The 21,480-nt window shown below is 42.6% G+C and overlaps 1 protein-coding gene across 1 annotated transcript in view; it reads left to right on the top strand.

Moving 5' to 3' along the window:
- Positions 1 to 21,480, top strand: part of LOC144762748 (uncharacterized) — a 712,524-nt gene that overhangs the window by 315,572 nt on the left and 375,472 nt on the right. The window contains exon 10 of the mRNA XM_078648000.1: positions 8,638 to 8,725. Within this exon, the coding sequence (XP_078504126.1) occupies positions 8,638 to 8,725 (88 nt within the window). The remainder of the gene's footprint in view (positions 1 to 8,637; positions 8,726 to 21,480) is intronic.

Below are 21,480 nucleotides of genomic sequence, written 5' to 3'. Positions count from 1 at the left end.
CCAGCCGTCTTCAGCCCGGCTTGCTTGAATCCAGTGGCAAAGTGAGCAAGGGACTCACGTCTGAGCATACCCTGTCACACTTATGGCGGCCAAAAGCGGTACAAAAGGGGGTGGTGATGGACGGAGCATCTGAACCAATCTAACACTCACACCCAGTCAAAAGATCTGGGTTTGATCCATCACCGTTCTTTAGCCCACTCTGCCACCCCAGTTTAGACATGGCTATATGCAAATATGTCTGACCCTGTGCCTCATGGGAACAGTCCAGCCCGAACTGCCAAGCCATGCCTTCCCTGGACCGGAAACAAGCTTCCGAGGACCGGTTTCTGGCATTTCAGCGGTCTTCAGCCGGCTTGCTTGAATCCAGTGGCAAAGTGAGCAAGGGACTCACGTCTGAGCGTACCCTGCCACACTTATGGCGGCCAAAAGCGGTACAAAAGGGGGTGGTGATGGACGCAGCATCTGAACCAATCTAACACTCACACCCAGTCAAAAGATCTGGGTTTGATCCATCACCGTTCTTTAGCCCACTCTGCCACCCCAGTTCAGACATGGCTATATGCAAATCAGTCTGACCCTGTGCCTCATGGGAACAGTCCAGCACGAACTGCCAAGCCATGCCTTCCCTGACCGGAACCAAGCTTCCGAGGACCGGTTTCTGGCATTCCAGCCATCTTCAGCCCGGTTTGCTTGAATCCAGTGGCAAAGTGAGCAAGGGACTCACGTCTGAGCATACCCTGCAACACTTATGGCGGCCAAAAGTGGTACAAAAGGGGGTGGTGATGGACGAAGCTTCTGAACCAATGTAACACTCACACCCAGTCAAAAGATCTGGGTTTGATCCATCACCGTTCTTTAGCCCACTCTGCCACCCCAGTTCAGGCATGGCTATAAGCAAATCAGGCTGACCCTGTGCCTCATGGGAACAGTCCAGCCCGAACTGCCAAGCCATGCCTTCCCTGGACCGGAAACAAGCTTCCGAGGACCGGTTTCTGGCCTTCCAGCCGTCTTCAGCCCGGCTTGCTTGAATCCAGTGGCAAAGTGAGCAAGGGACTCACGTCTGAGCATACCCTGCCACACTTATGGCGGCCAAAAGCGGTACAAAAGGGGGTGGTGATGGACGGAGCATCTGAACCAATCTAACACTCACACCCAGTCAAAAGATCTGGGTTTGATCCATCACCGAATATGTCTGACCCTGTGCCTCATGGGAACAGTCCAGCCCGAACTGCCAAGCCATGCCTTCCCTGGACCGGAAACAAGCTTCCGAGGACCGGTTTCTGGCATTTCAGCGGTCTTCAGCCGGCTTGCTTGAATCCAGTGGCAAAGTGAGCAAGGGACTCACGTCTGAGCGTACCCTGCCACACTTATGGCGGCCAAAAGCGGTACAAAAGGGGGTGGTGATGGACGCAGCATCTGAACCAATCTAACACTCACACCCAGTCAAAAGATCTGGGTTTGATCCATCACCGTTCTTTAGCCCACTCTGCCACCCCAGTTCAGACATGGCTATATGCAAATCAGTCTGACCCTGTGCCTCATGGGAACAGTCCAGCACGAACTGCCAAGCCATGCCTTCCCTGACCGGAACCAAGCTTCCGAGGACCGGTTTCTGGCATTCCAGCCATCTTCAGCCCGGTTTGCTTGAATCCAGTGGCAAAGTGAGCAAGGGACTCACGTCTGAGCATACCCTGCAACACTTATGGCGACCAAAAGTGGTACAAAAGGGGGTGGTGATGGACGGAGCTTCTGAACCAATGTAACACTCACACCCAGTCAAAAGATCTGGGTTTGATCCATCACCGTTCTTTAGCCCACTCTGCCACCCCAGTTCAGGCATGGCTATATGCAAATCAGGCTGACCCTGTGCCTCATGGGAACAGTCCAGCCCGAACTGCCAAGCCATGCCTTCCCTGGACCGGAAACAAGCTTCCGAGGACCGGTTTCTGGCCTTCCAGCCGTCTTCAGCCCGGCTTGCTTGAATCCAGTGGGAAAGTGAGCAAGGGACTCACGTCTGAGCATACCCTGCCACACTTATGGCGGCCAAAAGCGGTACAAAAGGGGGTGGTGATGGATGGAGCATCTGAACCAATGTAACACTCACACCCAGTCTAAAGATCTGGGTTTGATCCATCACCGTTCTTTAGCCCACTCTGCCAACCCAGTTCAGACATCGCTATATGCAAATCAGTCTGACCCTGTGCCTCATGGGAACAGTCCAGCCCGAACTGCCAAGCCATGCCTTCCCTGGACTGGGAACAAGCTTCCGAGGACCGGTTTCTGGCCTTCCAGCCATCTTCAGCCCAGCTTGCTTGAATCCAGTGGCAAAGTGAGCAAGGGACTCAAGTCTGAGCATACCCTGCCACACTTATGGCGGCCAAAATTGGTACAAAAGGGGGTGGTGATGGACGGAGCATCTGAACCAATCTAACACTCACACCCAGTCAAAAGATCTGGGTTTGATCCATCACCGTTCTTTAGCCCACTCTGCCACCCCAGTTTAGACATGGCTATATGCAAATAAGTCTGACCCTGTGCCTCATGGTAACAGTCCAGCCCAAACTGCCAAGCCATGCCTTCCCTGGACCGGAAACAAGCTTACGAGGACCGGTTTCTGGCATTCCAGCCGTCTTCAGCCGGCTTGCTTGAATCCAGTGGCAAAGTGAGCAAGGGACTCACGTCTGAGCGTACCCTGCCACACTTATGGTGGCCAAAAGCGGTACAAAAGGGGGTGGTGATGGACGGAGCATCTGAACCAATCTAACACTCACACCCAGTCAAAAGATCTGGGTTTGATCCATCACCGTTCTCTAGCCCACTCTGCCACCCCAGTTCAGACATGGCTATATGCAAATCAGTCTGACCCTGTGCCTCATGGGAATAGTCCAGCCCGAAAGGCCAAGCCATGCCTTCCCTGGACCGGAAACAAGCTTCCGAGGACCGGTTTCTGGCATTCCAGCCGTCTTCAGCCCGGCTTGCTTGAATCCAGTGGCAAAGTGAGCAAGGGACTCACGTCTGAGCATACCCTGCCACACTTATGGCGGCCAAAAGCGGTACAAAAGGGGGTGGTGATGGACGGAGCATCTGAACCAATCTAACACTCACACCCAGTCAAAAGATCTGGGTTTGATCCATCACCGTTCTTTAGCCCACTCTGCCACCCCAGTTCAGACATGGCTATATGCAAATCAGTCTGACCCTGTGCCTCATGGGAACAGTCCAGCACGAACTGCAAAGCCATGCCTTCCCTGACCGGAAACAAGCTTCCGAGGACCGGTTTCTGGCATTCCAGCCATCTTCAGCCCGGCTTGCTTGAATCCAGTGGCAAAGTGAGCAAGGGACTCACGTCTGAGCATACCCTGCAACACTTATGGCGGCCAAAAGCGGTACAAAAGGGGGTGGTGATGGACGGAGCTTCTGAACCAATCTAACACTCACACCCAGTCAAAAGATCTGGGTTTGATCCATCACCGTTCTTTAGCCCACTCTGCCACCCCAGTTCAGGCATGGCTATATGCAAATCAGTCTGACCCTGTGCCTCATGGGAACAGTCCAGCCCGAACTGCCAAGCCATGCCTTCCCTGGACCGGAAACAAGCTTCCGAGGACCGGTTTCTGGCATTCCAGCCGTCTTCAGCCCGGCTTGCTTGAATCCAGTGGGAAAGTGAGCAAGGGACTCACGTCTGAGCATACCCTGCCACACTTATGGCGGCCAAAAGCGGTACAAGAGGGGGTGGTGATGGACGGAGCATCTGAACCAATCTAACACTCACACCCAGTCAATTATCTCAGTCTAGGCATCGAAACGTCGTCGACAAACTAGCATCATATGTACAGGAATTGTGAAAAATGTATACAATGGTGCTGTAAAATGTATTTACGTCTGTTCACTGAATTACTAGTACACAGACCGCCTCGTTCGTTTCAGCCAAAATTCCATTGTTTTGTCTTGTCCTTTGTGGGTTACTGGTTGTACCCACTGTGTAAAAAATCCTTGTGTTATTTCTCCCAACTTACTTAAAATAAAAAACCTGTCCGGCTGGACAAAGGTCATACTTACTGTTGAGCGTATGTCTATCACTTTCCAGATCCCTAAACTACTAGGGACCACTGTTCTTTGAAATATCATCCATGTGATGGCAGCAAATCATTGTGGGTCACAAATTGCGACCAACCTCATTAATATTTGCGACCCATTATGAATCACTAATGAAACTGAAAAGAAACCCATACATTAGGAATAGCGATTTCCAAATTGCAAATCGCAGAGAATCGCAATCAGGAAATCGCTATTCCTAATCATCCTATATGTGGCCATAAGTGCAGAAAGCTATTGATTACATTACTTCTATTAGAGAGGAAAGGCTTAACCCCAAGAGTTGCAGCCCCTGGTTCTCAGACAAACGCTTCTCTACAAGAAAATGGATCCAGCATTTGGGAAGGCAATGGAGATCAAATGAAACATCAAGAACACTCGCTGTTCTAAAAGTGGCAAAGCAAAAATGTGAGCTTGCTGTCATCTCTAACAAATCTTCAGTCCAAGATACACAAATCACAGAAGAGAACTGAAGAACGGCTTCAGATCTTTAACCTTAACTTCAAACTTCCTTCTGATAAGCACCAAAGCCAGTCCTTCTACAAGTAAAATTAATAAAATAAATGTTTTCACAAAAAAATTGCATTAATGAGGGTTTCTATCTGGACAGTAGTCATGCCATTGCGAGACAACTCAAAATCTTTGCTGTTCAATAATTGGCAGCCGCGGCCCATGCAGGTAAGAGTGGTAGGGCCGGCCGGTTGGGGGGTGGATTTCGATGGAAGATGACGAGGGAAAAGGAAATAAATTATTCATTTACCATCGTCATCATCTGTCGAAATCCCTCCCACCGGCCCAACCGCCCCACCGCTCTTACCTGTACGGGCCACGGCTGATAATTGGTCTTCCAAATTCTCCTCACAGGCTAAGGAATACCTGTTTAAGGTCATAGGATCTGCAAAGTCAGTCCATTTCCATAATGATATAATCACAGCCGTCATTATCAAGGGCAATTTTCAACTCTTCAGCAAATTTTGGTGTCAACAAATTACTTCCTCGCCAAAAGAACGCATAGCCCTGTGTTGCATCGAAGCTGGGCAAATCACACCCTTTAATAAAAAGATCTCAGGATAAATCCAAAATACTTGCTAGCTACTGGTCTGGGACTAGCTACAATGGCCATTGAGAAGTGTGTATCCAAATAATTGTCCTCATCCGTTGAACTTGAAGAGACCTGTATGTGGCTCAAGGGAGTGGTTCTGAGCTGGTTTACATCGTTTGCGTTGAAAACTGATTGGGTGAGTGGCCACCAATTCCTCTGACACTATCCCAAAGGAATCTCTCTGTGCACCTCTGTTGTTTCATTTGTATTGGGGATTTCTGTGCTTCTTGATAGAGGAGGCAGGGGTTGTTATACATATATATGCTGATTGAACACAGAATTACATGAAATACATTAACTCAATAAAAAGGCTCTATAATATCCAAATATTGTTGTCTAACAATGTTCTCAGACTCAATTCAGCATGGCTCCAAATTCAATATAGATTGGCTACTTCTCTCCACTGCTAAATCAGGTTACATTTCTAGAAATATGGATTGATTCTCAGCTCTCTGTGTTTCACGAGAAATTGTGCACAAATACAAAATCTTAAAATCCAATCTCTGCTAACTAAAAACACACAAACCGTTTTTACAACTAAATACCCTTTGCAGTTTAGTTCAGGCCCTTGTATTTGTCTGTATTAACTATGGTAATGCTATTCTAGCTGGCTGTCCTAAAGTTTCCTTAACACCACTAAAAATAATTGTTCACTTAGCGGCCTTAATTATTTCTGGAGCTAGAAAATTCACTCTCTTCATTAGTTCTTAAGGACCTAAGGTATTCTCCTAGTCTGCAAAAAGTTAAAAATGCACCAGTATAAACTTCCCTGGACTACTAACAACATCTTATCTTAAGGTCCACTCAGTCTTACCTTTCTTGTGTCTTCTTCTATCCCTCTTGCTATTCTCATCTTCTCCTTTACCTCCCCTTTGAGCTTGGACCTCCATAATTCCCCTCTCACCTAGTTTGCCTCCCTCAGCTTTTCTTCCCTATTTAACTTTCTCTATCAAACCAACTCTTCATTTCCAATCTTCCGCTCTTAAAACCTCACTTGATCTCCTGAAGTGTCCTCCCGCTTATGTTCACTCTGGCCCATTACCTCCCCCTGTAGATCCACACTGCTCATGACTGATTGTCTCATTCTGATAATGTTATTAAAATATTTTGTCCTATTGTAATAAATTCCCACCTTTGACAACTAACAGGTACATGACCAATTCCGTGCATAGGACCATAGATGTATGTGATATTTCTTGTTCTGTTCACTATGCTGTTATTGTTAGTATCTGTTCTCGGTGAATTTCCACATCTCAGTTTTCTCATATGTACGGCAGTGCTTAATTTGAGATGGTGGTTGCTGACGGGACCTCCGATTCTTAATTTTGGGGACCAGCCCTTATTTTTCCACATCTGCCGTTTCCTGAGAGCTAGGGAGGCAAAAGGGAAAATAAGGTGGAAGAGAAAGGCTTAACAATCGTTTCAAAATGAGAAAGCAGGTACTTGTAAAACTGAGCTAAAGGGGCAGAGAGTGTCTAATAGTGAATTAAGGAGGCAGGGGATGTATTGAAGACCGCACAGCCCTGGTAAACAGCATGCTCACATTTAGTAGTGCCTGCCGTGGACTTCTGAGAAGAGCTTTGGGGGCTGGCATTCATTCTTTTACAAATTAAACAGTGATGTGCAGCATGCTGGCACTTCTTCCAAGTAGAGACGCACTTTATAAAAATACAAAATAAATAAATAAAATGCAATTCTACTAACATTACTCTTTGTTAATTACTGATTATATGGACAGTCATAACTATGAGAGTTATTTTCAAAGGTGACAATGTACTATCTACCCTATCTAATACCCAGTAACTTCACACAGACATCAAGCATGGAAATGTTTTAAAAAATGGAAGTACTACATTTTGGAAGTTTATTTGCACAGCGGGTGAGTGAGCAATATCAGTTCTAAAGCAAGTTTTATGGACTTAAATGGCTGTTAGCAATTATGTCAAGGGCGATCCTCAACCACAGTGCATGCCTTTTTTCGTTGCTCGAGAAAATGAAAAGCCTGAGCGTGCAATGACAGAAAATATGTGTTGATATCAAGTTTAGGAGCCACTGGGTGCCATTCATGAATTGCAACGAAAAGTGTAGTCATTTCAAAAGAACATAAGGAAAGTGTATTTGGAACCAAATCTAGGCTTAAACCTGTCTCCAGAGTTGCCTTTGCAAGTAGAAAACAAGATAAATCACAGGACGCTTCTGTGGAGTGCTATATTTTACTAATCTTTTAAGTGTCCCTTCATGACTATATACCAGTGGCAGCTATTAGGAAACGGGGGTGGCGGGTTTAGGGGTAAAAATATATTTTTAAAACCCTTACCTCTTCCTCCGTCTCTCCTCGTCATCTCTCCTCTTCACTTTCTGACTTAGGGTCCGGAAGAAGCAGGAATCACACAGGCTTCCCTAAGCTGATCACAACACTGCATTCAGGGTTGTGATTGGTCTGAGTACTGTGGTTCGGCGCTCAGAAGGGAACAGGGAGCATGTGCATGTTCTCCACCAAGGCTGTGTATTACAGCCCGGTGGCGATCAGGCAAAGTGCGCATGACTGTTTGGCAGGCCCTCTTGTGCCAGCCAAACCGTCATGAGCACTTAAGTGCTTGAACCACTCCTCCTTCCTGATCCAACAGCCTCAGTCAGCCCTTACCGAGCCCGCAACAACAAAAATAAAATATAACATAACATTGCTATTATCATTTTACTTGGAGTGACGCTCCTCCTCCTAAGCAGAGGAGTCGACCCTGCTATATACACATTCATCTCTAATACCAATACATAGAACAATTTACATAATTTACGGTCTGATTAATATATTGGCAGAGAGGCACTCCATCGCAATGGTGATGGAATTTCCTTCCCACAATATAAAGGTCTACCCGCCTCATTTACATGCGGGTGGAACTTAGGGTTAGTCATGGCAGAGACTACTGCGCCTCTGCCCAGATTAACCCTTTCCAACTACCCTGGGGAGTCAGGCAATTTAGATAACCATACATGTAGTTATTATTTGCTTTTCCTCACCACCAAATGAAACCTGGAGGTAAGGAACAGTGAAAACATTATAATACTCCCCACACCATGGAAGAAGACTCTCATGGTGAGGGGAGCATTACTTTTTCTTCTTTTCAAGTAGAAAAACTAATTTTGGGATTTCATTTTTGAAAAGAAGAAAAGAATACTGTTGGCTGCAGGCCTGTGTCTCAAGCAGCCCTGTAGCAAACAGTAAAATGCAGTGACAAGAACCGCATGATGGTAGTCCTTGTCAATGCCTTTTTGAATGACCGCCAGTTAGGCGATCTTTTATAAATCTTGTGGGCAGAGTAGTCTCGGCCTGGCAAAGGTGAAGTCCTCTGCCAGACCCAGGGATAATGCTTCATCCGCCAGAAAAATAAATCGGCCTCATAGTGTTCATATTTACACTAATGTATTCTTTCTTTGCACAGGTTGTCAAGCTACTGAGCAATAAACGATCACAAGCAGTGGGGATATTGATGTCAAGCCTTCATTTGGACATGAAAGATATCCAACATGGTAAGTGTACACTTTCCATGAAAAAGTATGGCTGGAAGTGTGGGGTTCATAGTAAGTGCTGTTGGATAATGGTGGTTGGTAGCTCACGTGGACCCTCTGTTATCGAGTGATTAGCAACTCCAAGAGACCCATTCAGGGCCTTGAACACTGTAGAATAACAACATGGTGCTGATATTTAGGATGTCGACTGCAGACCATTCAGAGCAAGGGAAGTGGATGTGTTCACTACAATGCAGTGACTAGGTTACATGTATATTTTCTAAAGGAAGATTCTAGAAACCACTGAACTTAATCCAGTCATAAAGTACAATCCCTAAAATATTGTCTTTTAGCAATGGTAGGCCCTCACGCTGAAATTATTACAAGCATATTCTTTGGACATCTTACTTCCTAAACTTGAAAGATATGACACCATATCAACAATAGGGACTAGCCTACAGATTCATCAAGCATCCATTTTGCGATTCCTTATTAGCGAAAAATAAGGATTCGCTAATAAGGAATAGCAAAAGGCTATGCATGAAGAACTCGCTAAAAAAATAGCGAATTCTTCAAATTCCTTAATTGCGACCCGCAAATTGCGAGTCACAATTAAGGAATATCTCCCCATTCATTCCTATGGGCCTAGAGGCCCATAGGAATGAATGGGAAGACTTTCTCAATTTGCGATTCTCAATTAGAGAGTCGCAAATTGAGATTGCAAATTCATGGGTGCCAGGATGTCAAAAGGACACCCTGTTGCACCCCTGAAATCTGCATATGGGTACATCTTGCACACACACGTGCCCTAAGGGCATGTTTGTGTGTAAAATGGAACTTTGAAAAATGCACTTTAGTTTTTAAAAAAAAGTTTTTGCAAATTACCATGAAGTTCAACTTAATGGTAATTTGCTCCCCCTATTAGCGAAATCGCTAATTTTGTTACTTTAATGCATAGCATTTAAGTAATCTCAATTTGAGATTCCTTACATGCAATCGCAATTTAAGTAATCGCAATTTTGCGATTTCTTAAATTGTGATTTTTGCATTTGGGATGATGCATCCCAAATGCAGAAATACCGGTCGCAAAGGGGCAGATTCTGAGAATCTGCCCTTTTTGCGACCGGTTTCTAGCTTGATGCATCTATGCCTAGATGAGATAAAAGATGCAAGCAAATAGTGTGAGCAAATTGTGCACAATGATTATTTGTGCCTTGCCATTTATTTCATGATGCAACCTATATTCCCATAGGTGCATCACAATATAGCCAGTAGCTTGGGGTCACAGAACAATCTACCAAATTAATCATTTTTAGGTGTTTCTTAATTGCAAAAGGGGTTTAATATTTTGTAAAATTATTTTGTCATTTGAAATCCCGTGATTTTTTTAATCAAAATGGTCTTGTACAGGTCTACTTTGTGCGCAAAGCTCTAATAGCTCAATGTGCATCTATCGACTTCCTCTGAGGCATTTAACAGGTTTGAGAGATGGCACATTGTACCAAGTTGCTGGGATGCACTGCACACTTTCTTTACTGCTGTTTGTATACTCATCAATAAAACATTGGTAACTATCACAAGGGTCTAGCTAATGGTAATAGATTTCCTTATAAAAATTGAGTACGTTTTACACCTTTTCCTCGTCAATTTAAATCTGAGTAATCTTAAAGATGAATTTTTCCCAGTCCAATTAAATTTGCCTCACATATGTTCTCACAACATTCTCTGCTATGCTGATGTCCTACCCATTATTGATCTTACAAATAAAAGTCTACAACGGAACATAAAAGCATTGTCAATCCATGCATCTCTGAACAACTTAGTTAACCATTATGATCAGTCATGCTAAAGCTGAGGTTGCATTAGTCTCGGATTAGGGAAAATTGATATGCAATAGTGACTTAATTACCTGACGCTACATAGAAAATAGATGTCTCTAATAAGTAATTATCTTGAACTCCTTTACTGGTTGCCAAAGTTGGTTCCCACCACATTTTATCTAGTAGTATATGTAGATTCAAAGGCAAGTTCAGGGACCACGTTGATCTCATAACGAGATCTGCATTTTTCAGTAGTCAGCAACACAAAATACATTAGTTCCTGTTTGGAGGTGCTTTCTTGGAAAAAGACATGCAACCCGATGGACCTCATCTGACTAGAGCTATATTTAAATTCCCTTTAGGTACGATCATTATATTCAGGTTAGTATTTTACATTGACCCATTTACATGTCAATGCAGTTGCTAACTGGAGGTTTGAAGATATTTTCTGATCTAGCGACTTCTGCCTAAATTAAATATTTGCTGATTTGTCTCATTTCATGAATAGACCATTTTATCACATCACTGCTTTCTTCAATGTATGCTGGAGTTACAATTTTACCCATTACATCTACCCAGAGATGCAGTGGAAAGGAATCATGTTTTGCAGTCAGATTCCCCGCATGACCGCCTGCTGCTATATCCCAAGAGGCAGTAAGATATACTGATTTTATTGGTTGGTGCCAGTTTGTCATATCATGCACCCTTGAAAAACACATTATTTTTCTCAGTTCAAGTGCACTGAAAAATATAAAATTCGGAGAAAATTGAGGGCTGAATCATCGATATCATATTGTTATTAATACTCATGAAATTATATTACTCAAATCCTTAGTAAGTGTCTTTATATTGTTAAATGCTTGAGTAATTATGTATGCTTTAATTTGTAAATCGTTCTTGAAATGTTATATGGTTTATTATTAAACCACAATTAAAATAACAGTATCTGTTAAAAATGATTTGGATCTGTTGAAACTGATGAGCAGAGACACGGTTGAATATGTGGGTAAGCTTGTGAACTTTTTAGTGGAGCTCATTTCTTGTCTCTAGTTTGATAATTTGACGATTTCTAGTTGTGAAACTGTGCTGCTCTCTCATAAATAGAACTGCAATAAATTGCCCAAGTTGTACAAGGGACTAATTACTAGTGAATCTATAGACAACAAAGGTTAGACTTTTTCACAGCAAGTGTTATATATTGAATTTCACAGTGGATGTCAAGGGCTGACATGAATGATATTCAGTCCAGTTGTACCATTCGGGCCTGGAATTATTTTATTAAGAGAGGTTGTGGAGTAGTTGTGTCATGGTGTATTCACTTCCAAGTGGTTCATAGGTAGTGTAAGGGTCAAAAGGTAGGCCTTATTATTCTATAGTGTTGCTATCCCTCCTTTCCAACTGATCAAGAATTGTGCTTGGTGTAAGGTCCATCTCTTCAAATCAGGGGTGACCTTTACCTAAAGAGGTTGCAGAACTGCTCCTCCTCTAAACAATCATTTGTTCAATTCAGATTCTGTCTATCGTGCCTGGTGTCAATTTGCCTGAACTGTGGTTTTGGTCTCTTTAGACCTCTCAATGTAGAATTTCAAGCAACTGTATACAACAATAGTGGAGTGTTCACTGCCACCAAAGGCAAACTGTAAAAAACATATTGGAGGATCATCAGTTCAGGTGAAATTCAGATGGTAGCTTTGGCACGAATTTCAGATTCGTTCCCAATGTGAACACCTTTTTGGCAAAGTGCAAAGAGGGCTTATTGATTTTGAGTATCTGAATCTCATGAACACACCTCGAAGATGTCAAAGCTAATACAATATCAGTATTCATTCTCCATATAGGGGCACATTTAGGAATTTCATTTAAGGTTAGAGAGAATTAAGGTGTGATCCAAAATAGTTATGGGCACTATTGTGCAATCTGAAATCGTATGGCAGTTCCTTCAAGAAAGTAAATCAATGTGTAAATATGTAAAATGAGCATTGAAAAATAAAGTAAAATCTTTAGTAGTGGGATATGTAAGCCTCCACTGATCAATTATTTAAAACTAGCTAAAAATACTTGTAATAGAGCATATGACTTAATAGGTTGAAATTTAGCTGCAGAAACTATATCCAGCAGTGTCAGAGTCAAATGCACTTTATTCGATTATTTTGAAATTATTTTAAAATCATAAAAGTATGCTATAGATCCATTTTTGATCATACAAACACAGGTGATTAGACAAACAATTTTAAAACTTATATTTAAATTTTTTAAAACAAGGATAAAACATGAATTCAATGTACACATCTTCAAAGCAGATCAAAGTTAAAAGCAACCATTTTTACAGCCATAGCAAAGTGTGCAAATCCTACAAAATTTAGTAAATTGTAGGATTATTACAGTTCTATATACAAAGTGCTAAGTGCCAGGGAGAAATGTGTAAAGTTTACGTAGTTCATAATTAGTTTTTACTAATGGTTAAAATGTTACCAGAATGAAAAAAAGAGATTTTTAACCAAATAATTGTTCAATAAATCATAGTACCACATGGTTCAGGGTCAGAGTTGTCCGCAATCTATTTTGTCTGAATCGAATGGACGTAATCAGAAAATTAGCTACCCCATATCCAGCAGTGGATCTAAGATCAATTTGAAATCTCCACCTATAATGTGAGGTTTATTCCCAATATTAACTACTTATGAAGCAATTGACTTCCAAAAATTGGGATCACCTTGGGTAGAAGCATAAATATTAAACAAGTGAAGAGAGCATTTATCAATATGAATTTGCACATAGACATAACACCTTTCAGAATCATTTTGGGATTTAGAAAAGTGAAGTCATTTAAGAGGAAAAAGTATAGTCACACCATTTAGCACCCTTGTGCTTGTGAAGACATGGTAGTACTAAACCAATTTGTTGTCATCTATGATAAGATGTTAACATCTATGCGTCTCTTCTAGAAAACATATATGTAATTTGCATTTGTGAAAGTATTCTTTCATTTTACTGGGTGGCTTTATCGTTTAACATTTAAGAAAGCAATTTTGAAATTATATCTATAAGCTATACTTATGGTGTGTTATATTAGTATATGGAATGTCACACAATAGTATACGTATACATTGAAGCACCAAATAGGTAGCCCATATAAAATGACAAAGAAAACATGCAAGAGAAACAAGACATATATAAGCCATAAGAGGAAAATACACTAATTGAAACAGTGGGGAAACAAAGGTATAATCCAAGAGGGAGGGTCGGCACCATGGCACTTGCATACAGAAAGGAAAGAACAATGATTAAGTAACAGGAAAGTATCATATACTATTTGTAAAGGGTTGAGTATCCATAGAGAGTAGAGCACATAGATTCCCATAAGTAACTAGATCTGCATGTGAAGTGAAGTATTTGGAAACTTATTTTTATCATATCCTCATGACTGAAGATCAAAAAGTCTATATTTGTAACCAGCCTCTTTGACCCTGGGGTAAAAAATTGCTTACACAAATTTACCATTTCCTTTGCAAAGTCTTACTGAATATATATTTTGTTCCTTTACACCATTAAAGTTGGAATGTCTTTGAATGCTTTATGTATTAGTATGAGGTAATGATAACGCAGGACTTTAAATGTGACTTGTCTTTGTTTAGTTTCATTGGGTTCATGATATGAGGGCACACAATGAGCTTTATCAATTTCTTTTTTATATATATATATTTGTATTGCAATTTTTTTTAATTATAAACAGCATCAATCATACATATGCAATTCATTCATGTATAAGGATTAATAATTTCAGTTTTTTCATCCAAGGTTTTCAAAATTAAATAAAAAATTTTCCCGACATACAATTTGAGTAAACTCTCAGAGGGAAGGGAAAGAAAAACAAAAAATCTAGTCAAGTCAGAAAGCTAAGAGTTAACCACAATTGAGAAGGAATTCTGACAAATATCCTTTACGATAACATTCTGGCAAACAAATATATTAACAGAGGGAAAACACCACAACAAAATCAAGACCCAGTTTGGATTTGCGATTTCTTCCAATTATAGATAGGGTCCCAGATACATTTACCCAAAATGTTTCCTCTTTTACCCCTCCTCTCGTAACTTCCCCTCTCCAGGTTAAACATCACTAGTAACCTAGCTAGCCAAAGTTGAAAAGTTTGGGTTGCTTGATCAAGCCAGGCTGCAGCAACACATATTTGGAGAACTGCCATAGCAAGAAACAAAAAGCAAAAATTTGAGGCTTGCCCCTGGATGTTGTCAACCCCAAGGAGCATTAGGGTTGGGGTTAGCTTAATTTTAACCCCTTAACTGCGGCGGCTATTCCGCCGCAGTGCTAAGGGGGCGGGGCAGCCGCCCGGCGGCCGCATGCTGGTGACGGAACCGCTCCGTCACCAGCCGCGGTTGAGCTGTGCTCATGACGGAGCGGTTCCGTCACGGCCCCGCCCGCTCAATGGAACGTCCAGCGCAGGCGCTGAATTCGCGCCGCGCAGGCGCGCCGAGCGGGCCATGATGGAACCGCTCCGTCATCAGCACAGCGTGACCGCAGCTGATGACGGAGTGGTTCCGTCACCAGCAGGGGAGGGGTTAATATCCAAGGTGTGTTCACAGAAAGCCGTAATTGAAAATTTTAATTGATCAAGCCGCGGGCAGGTGGAAAACATATGGACTAAATATGCATTTAATAGGTAGCACCATGAACACCTAATTCCCACCTGTCCTCCCCACTGTGCTATCTTTGCCGGGGTATAGTAGAGTGAAAAAATCGTCTTGTAATGCTGAGCCTGAAGCCCAGCAGAACATAACACTGTCCGCTCCGGCTCTAAAGACTCAAGTAAATTATCCAGATCAGTGCCCAGCCTATATTTCCATTTTTCACCGTGCTTTTCTAAGTCATCGTGCTTAAGTGATGTAAGTTCACAATAAATTCCTTTTATATTACAACCCTTGCTGCTTCTTATAGCATCTATGACTTTATTTTCACCAAAGCTGTTAAGCCCACCGAGCTTTTTGCCCAGGAAGCTTCTAATCTGGAGATATTTAAAGAAATTCTTAGAGCTTATCCCGAATTTGTCCTGGATATCCTTAAATTGGAGCATTCTCTCAGAGCCCATCAAATCCCCCACTTTCGCATGGCCACGCCCTGCCCATTCTGCCATAATGTGATCGGAAAGAAATTCTGAGAGCGTGGGATTGCCAGACAGCTGGGTATAAGAGTTCATTCTGTCCAAACCCGTCTTCTTCTTAAGGGCAGCACAGATTTTAAAAGCTACCAACATAGTTTTAAACTTTGTTCTTTTAAAATAACTCGGCTCACTAAATTTCATGAAGCAGTTCCAATAACCTATGAACATCTGGCAACCTATCCTCGGCACTTAGATATACTGATTGCCCACCAAACAGCAGCCACCTAAATTGGAGAGCCACAGCCCAATAATAAAATTTAAAGTCTGGAAGTGCCCAACCACCTCTTGCAGAAGGCAGTGTCATATAACAGAAGGCTCTCCTTGTTTTGCCATGTGCCCAAACAAATCAATTAACCAGACTTTCTGGTGCAGCAAACCATTGCTTTCCAAATTCTAATTAAAAATACAATTTTAACCACGTTACAGCGGCCGACCAAAGACAAGTGTAAATTATGAAATTTATCAAAATCTTTCTTAGCCTTCCGGATTATAGGATCAATATTTATTGCCACCAGCGCATTCAGATCAGAGGATATAGAAATAGCCAGATAAACCGTGAGTTTGTCACGCATGAATCGGAAAGGCTAATCCCCGGTTAATGACTATCTGGGTCTTCTATTTATTTAGGGCGTATCCAGAGATCCTACCAAATATTAAAGCAATCTCCTCATCTGCCACTATTGCTGCTAATGGATTGGGAGGAACTAAGGCGACATCATCGGCGTATGCAAGGACTTTTGTTGCAATACCGTGATAAATCATTGGCTTGATTTCCTGACAAACCTCTAGGAGCAGAATTAAAGGGTCGATATATATGGCGAATAGCAGGGGCGAGCATGGGCAACGCTGCCGGGTGCCCCGTTTGATCTCAAAGGATGTAGTGTATTTCCCATTTATTCTTAAACAAGCTGTTGGTACATTATACATAGCTCGAATGGCTTTAATAAACCCCAGACCATTTCCAAACCATTTCAGTGCCTCCCGTAAATAATCCCAGGAGACCCTATCAAAGGCTTTTTCTGTGTCCAAAAGCAGCAAAGCCATAGGGTCCCCTGAGACTTCTGCTGCGTTCCGGGTATAAACCTATGCTGTCACGTTGGATGGTTTTGGCAATAATAGTGTTTAATCTGGTCGCCAAGGCTATTGAGAAAATATTTGCATCACTATTTATAAGCGTAATTGGCCGGTATGATCCAGGCTCCCGGGGTGTCTTACTTTTTAAAAAAAATATTATAATATCAGCGCCTGCCCAAGAGGCGGGAACCGACTCCCTGATTGTGCACAGTGTATCGTTTCAACCAGGTCAGATCCGATTTGATCCAGAAAGACCTTATAAAACTCCAACGGGATCTGATAAGGTCCGGTGGCCTTGCCAGAAGGGAGATTTCTCAGCGCACCATAAATCTCATCCTGCGTCAGAATTACCTCCAGCTTTTCACTATCCTCTGTTTCAATGATCTGCAAAGGTATGCTATTGAGTTAATCCTGAGATAAATTCTGTGAATCCTGAGATTCCTCCCTGTATAGTCGATGATAGAATTGCCGAAACACTTCCTGGATCCCGGAGGGATCTGTGACTAAATTTCCAAACTCATCTGTAATCTAACTTATCTTGTTTGTGGCACACCTTTGTCGAACTCTGACTGCCAATGTATGACCTACCTGCTCACTAAATTCATGGCATTGCTCTTTTTTCGCTAAAAAGCATTCTGAGGACTTTGCAGCAGCCCTTTCTCCAAATCCTACCTTAGCCCACGCAAGCCGATGAAAAATATCATTACTGACTAAGCCTATTTTTACCGCTGTAGCCAGCTCCTCTTCAATTCTAGCTAAGATTTTATGGAGCATTTCTTCATGTTGAGCCTCTCTCTTTTGCCGAAATAAACTAAAGCTGAAGAGTTTCCATCTATCTGACAGTATTCCTTTAGCTGTTATATCTTTCCTACGGGTGAGGATAGCTACCCCTCTGGTTCTAGTAGCTTGCTTTGTGGCCACCAGTTGTCTAAAACCTAATTGTTCTAAGATCCCAGCTCTGGTACCCTCTATATGGGTCTTCTGTACACATAATATGTCAGCTCACTGTGTTTTCAATATTATTGCAGGCCTTTGTCGTTTTGCTTGATCATTAAGCCCACAAAAATTAATTGACATGATCTTAAGATTCAAAGAAGCCATAAAACAATTTGAGATAGTTTCCTCTCTGCATTAATTTAATATTTATTTTGCTTGCCTTTTTTAGATACCATCACCTCCTCCCCTTTCCTTTTGCAAAAGAACCATACTCTGAATTTCCTGAAACTTTTAACCAAAAATGTCCACATACGTTGTGCTGTGACCTACCCCCCGAAAACCCTAACTCCCCCAGAACCAGGCCCCTCCACACCCGCAACCCCCCTTCAACCCATGCAGGCAAATAGGTCAATCATGACCTATGTGTGGCTACCAATCTCACATCTCAAGTTACCGCAAACTCTTCTCTACCTCTAGCCTCAAACATACCACCACCACCAAGCCACCCCCCCACTCAGCTTTGTGAAAAACAACAATAGTAATACGTAAAGATGCTGTATACCAAAACGTTAGTCAATAATTCAATTAGACTATTATCAAGCCCCATGTAGCTTAGCGGGTTGCATCACCCCCCCCTTTTGCCTCCTTCAGCTCCGTAAAAAATTCTTGAGCCTTCACTTCAGAAGGAAACATTTGAATCTGCCCGTTAGTTATAACTTTAAGGTGGGCAGGAAATAGCAGGAACGCTTCACAGCCCAACCCCTGAAATACAGTTATCAACTGTCGGAGTCTCCATCTGCGCTCCACTGTAGCATGGCAAAAATCGGGAGGTGTGAAAAAAGTATGCCCATCAAAAGTCCTCTTGGCGTCAGGTCTTGCCTTCTCTATTATGGCTTGTCTAAGAAGAAAATTTCCAAAATAGATCAGGAGTGCTCTCAGGTGCTCATCCTGCCTAGTTGAATTATTCCTCCTCTGCACCTGTGGAAATTGATGGACCGTTGGACCTCCATAACTCAATTCCAATGGACAAGGTCTGAAAAAGCTCCCTTTAGCAAGGACACCACAGAGGATACTATATTGCCCCCTTCCGCATTTTCGGCAACCCCCTGTAAGCGAACATTGTTTCTCGGTTGCCGGTTCTCGCAAACCTCAAGTTTCCAGCAAATGTCCATTGCCTGCTTTTCCTGCTGTTCCTTAAATTCCTGTAATTTATCGACTTCTTCCAGTGCCACAGTTCTGTCCTCCCCATGTGTGACCCTCTCGGTCATTTCTGTGCAGAGTTTATTAACTTTACGGATGGAGGCCTGCAATTTTTTAGTTGCTTGAAGCGATCTTCTACTTTCCATTCTGGCTTCTCCCTCCATTTGTTTTAAAGTAGAATATACTAAATCCAGTGAGGGTGGGACTGAGGATCCAGGAGGTGCAGCCGGACCGCCTAATTCCGCTTACCCATCATTCTCATAAACCATGCTACTAGCTGTGTAGTCCCACTCCAATTTTCTTGCCGCTGCCGCATCTGTCTGAGCCGGACTTCCTCTAGATCTTATTCTTCCTTTTTGGAGTGCTGCCTCGCGACAACAGCCTTTTTGCACGGTAGAAGACTCCTCAGAGTCCGTTTCTTCCGAAGTATTGAAGTCAGTGAGGGCAGGAGACTCAGAGTCATCGTTAGGCGAATAGAACTTTTCCTCCTCGGGAGATTCATGCACCGTCTCACAATACTGTGAAGCTTGCTTTAGATTATAATCCAAAGCTTGGTCTACAGGTACAGTGGCAGAGACCCCTTCAGTTAAAACTGTACTCATGCAAACCTTACCATTGCCATTTATATTCTTAACCTCAATACTATTCTTGACCAAAGTAGCCAGTAACCCTGCAGATTCATATAAATTGTCACCTTTCTGTGCAGGCTCAGCACTGTCAGCCCGCTCACCCACTGCCACCAAGTCAAGAGCTTCCATGGTTACATGTTCTGGATATTCTGTATTCTCTGAATTCTCTGCAAAGAAGTCTGTACGATCTTCCTTCCTCAACTCCTCTATACCCTGCTGAACTTCCCATATGACCGACTGCAAACCTTTTTCCAAACACTCTGAGCGACAATGCAAAAGTTCCTATGAACCAGCAATCAACCTCTAATAGCATATAGTAAATGTGTCTTTTCACCTTTTGAGGAAGCTCTGGCATTAGCAGACATACAACTCTATAATTAGCTGAACCATATACTCTCTTTGAATGACTGGCTAGTCTCTGACAGTGACAACCCCGTGGTGGTATGGGAGCTAGAGTGCATAGAACCGCACAGTCTCCTACACCTCGTATATGGGGCGCATACGTTCTTCTATCCCCCCCCTGACAACCAGAACAACCCTGGCATGTTGTGTAGCATTTTAGGACCAAGCGTAATTTTCTGATGCATGCACTTATATAGGTACAATTCACATTGCCCTTATATAGGCATAGAAATCATAACCATATTTAGACATAACCCATGCAGTCCAAATAAAGGCATGACTCGTTCCAAAAAGCTACAACGATTTCTTGGAAAACTCGGCTTCAGCAGTCAGGGACATCCCCTTGCTTGAATAGTGATTTGTCCAAGAATTCATGGAGTTTTCAAAGAACTACAATTCCCTTGGGGTTCTTTCATGACGTTATTATGTCTGTCAAACTAGGCAGCTTCAAGGTATAAATATGCCTACACTTGCCCTAGCAAACACATGGTGGTTTGGAGCAGCTCGACTATCTATATGCCCGACACAGTTGCTACAGCAAGTGCCGAAAAAAGCCGACCCTTCAGCTGACGCACTGATCGAGAAGCTGTTCTTTTTCTCGCTGAGAATCCAGCTACAGTGTTTCCTAGCTCCCCTCGCGGGGTGTTGGGAAATCGAGTCCCTAGACAGAGAAACCAGACCTCCTTCATTCTGAAACCAAGGTACGGAGCTGATTAGACCCTAAGAGAAATCTTGGATAGATTCTTGGCAAAGAAAACTAAACCTATGCTACACCTCACTTACTTCTTCCCACGTACTAGACTTAGGTCTGGTACATTGGGGTAGGCCTATTTTAGAAGCACCAGTTGAGTACTTTTAGGCTTTGTTATTTATGTATGTATTTATCTATGGTTTAGAAACCATACAATGCTTTAACAGTATTACTTTATAATACTCTTCTTGCTGTACGCATTATACTTTGCTACCAGTATTATGGTTGTAGCAGTTCACTTTACTAGCTTGAGAAAGAAGACGGTTCAATAAACCCTTTTTATTGAAAACGCCTGTCTCTCTATTTCTCTGCACCTCTGATGAAACGAACCATGCACAATTGACTGAGTAAAATATCTATCTATTGTTTCCACGACTCTGAAGATCAGTTTTATTCTTGGGGAAACAAAGTTGTCATGTTTATGCGGTTGTCAGAAACTAATCCCTTCTTGTGTATTTGAGAAAGTTTCTAGTGACCTCTGAGTTATCAGGTACTCACAATTAAGTCTAATATATTCGATAGAGACCTAGTCGACCTAAGACCTACGTCAAATCTATAGGATATATTATTTCAATGCACATAGCCTATTGGGAATATAGGAACAACACTACAGGCCTAGTGGCATCAAGCTAATAATGTAGAGTTCTGATAGCAGAAACACCACTGTGGGATGGCTCATGGTTGTAACACAAAATTACATTACCTGGCTTTAGAGCATGGGACCTCAATGACTTCTCCAGGCTGTGAAACATTTGGGAGGGGATACGCATCTGACCTTTCTTGTCTCT

This window comes from Lissotriton helveticus, chromosome 6, assembly GCF_964261635.1.
Source record: "Lissotriton helveticus chromosome 6, aLisHel1.1, whole genome shotgun sequence".
NCBI lineage: Eukaryota > Metazoa > Chordata > Amphibia > Caudata > Salamandridae > Lissotriton > Lissotriton helveticus.
The sequence above is the reverse complement of the archived record's forward strand: the minus strand, read 5'-3'. Positions and strand labels throughout refer to the sequence as shown.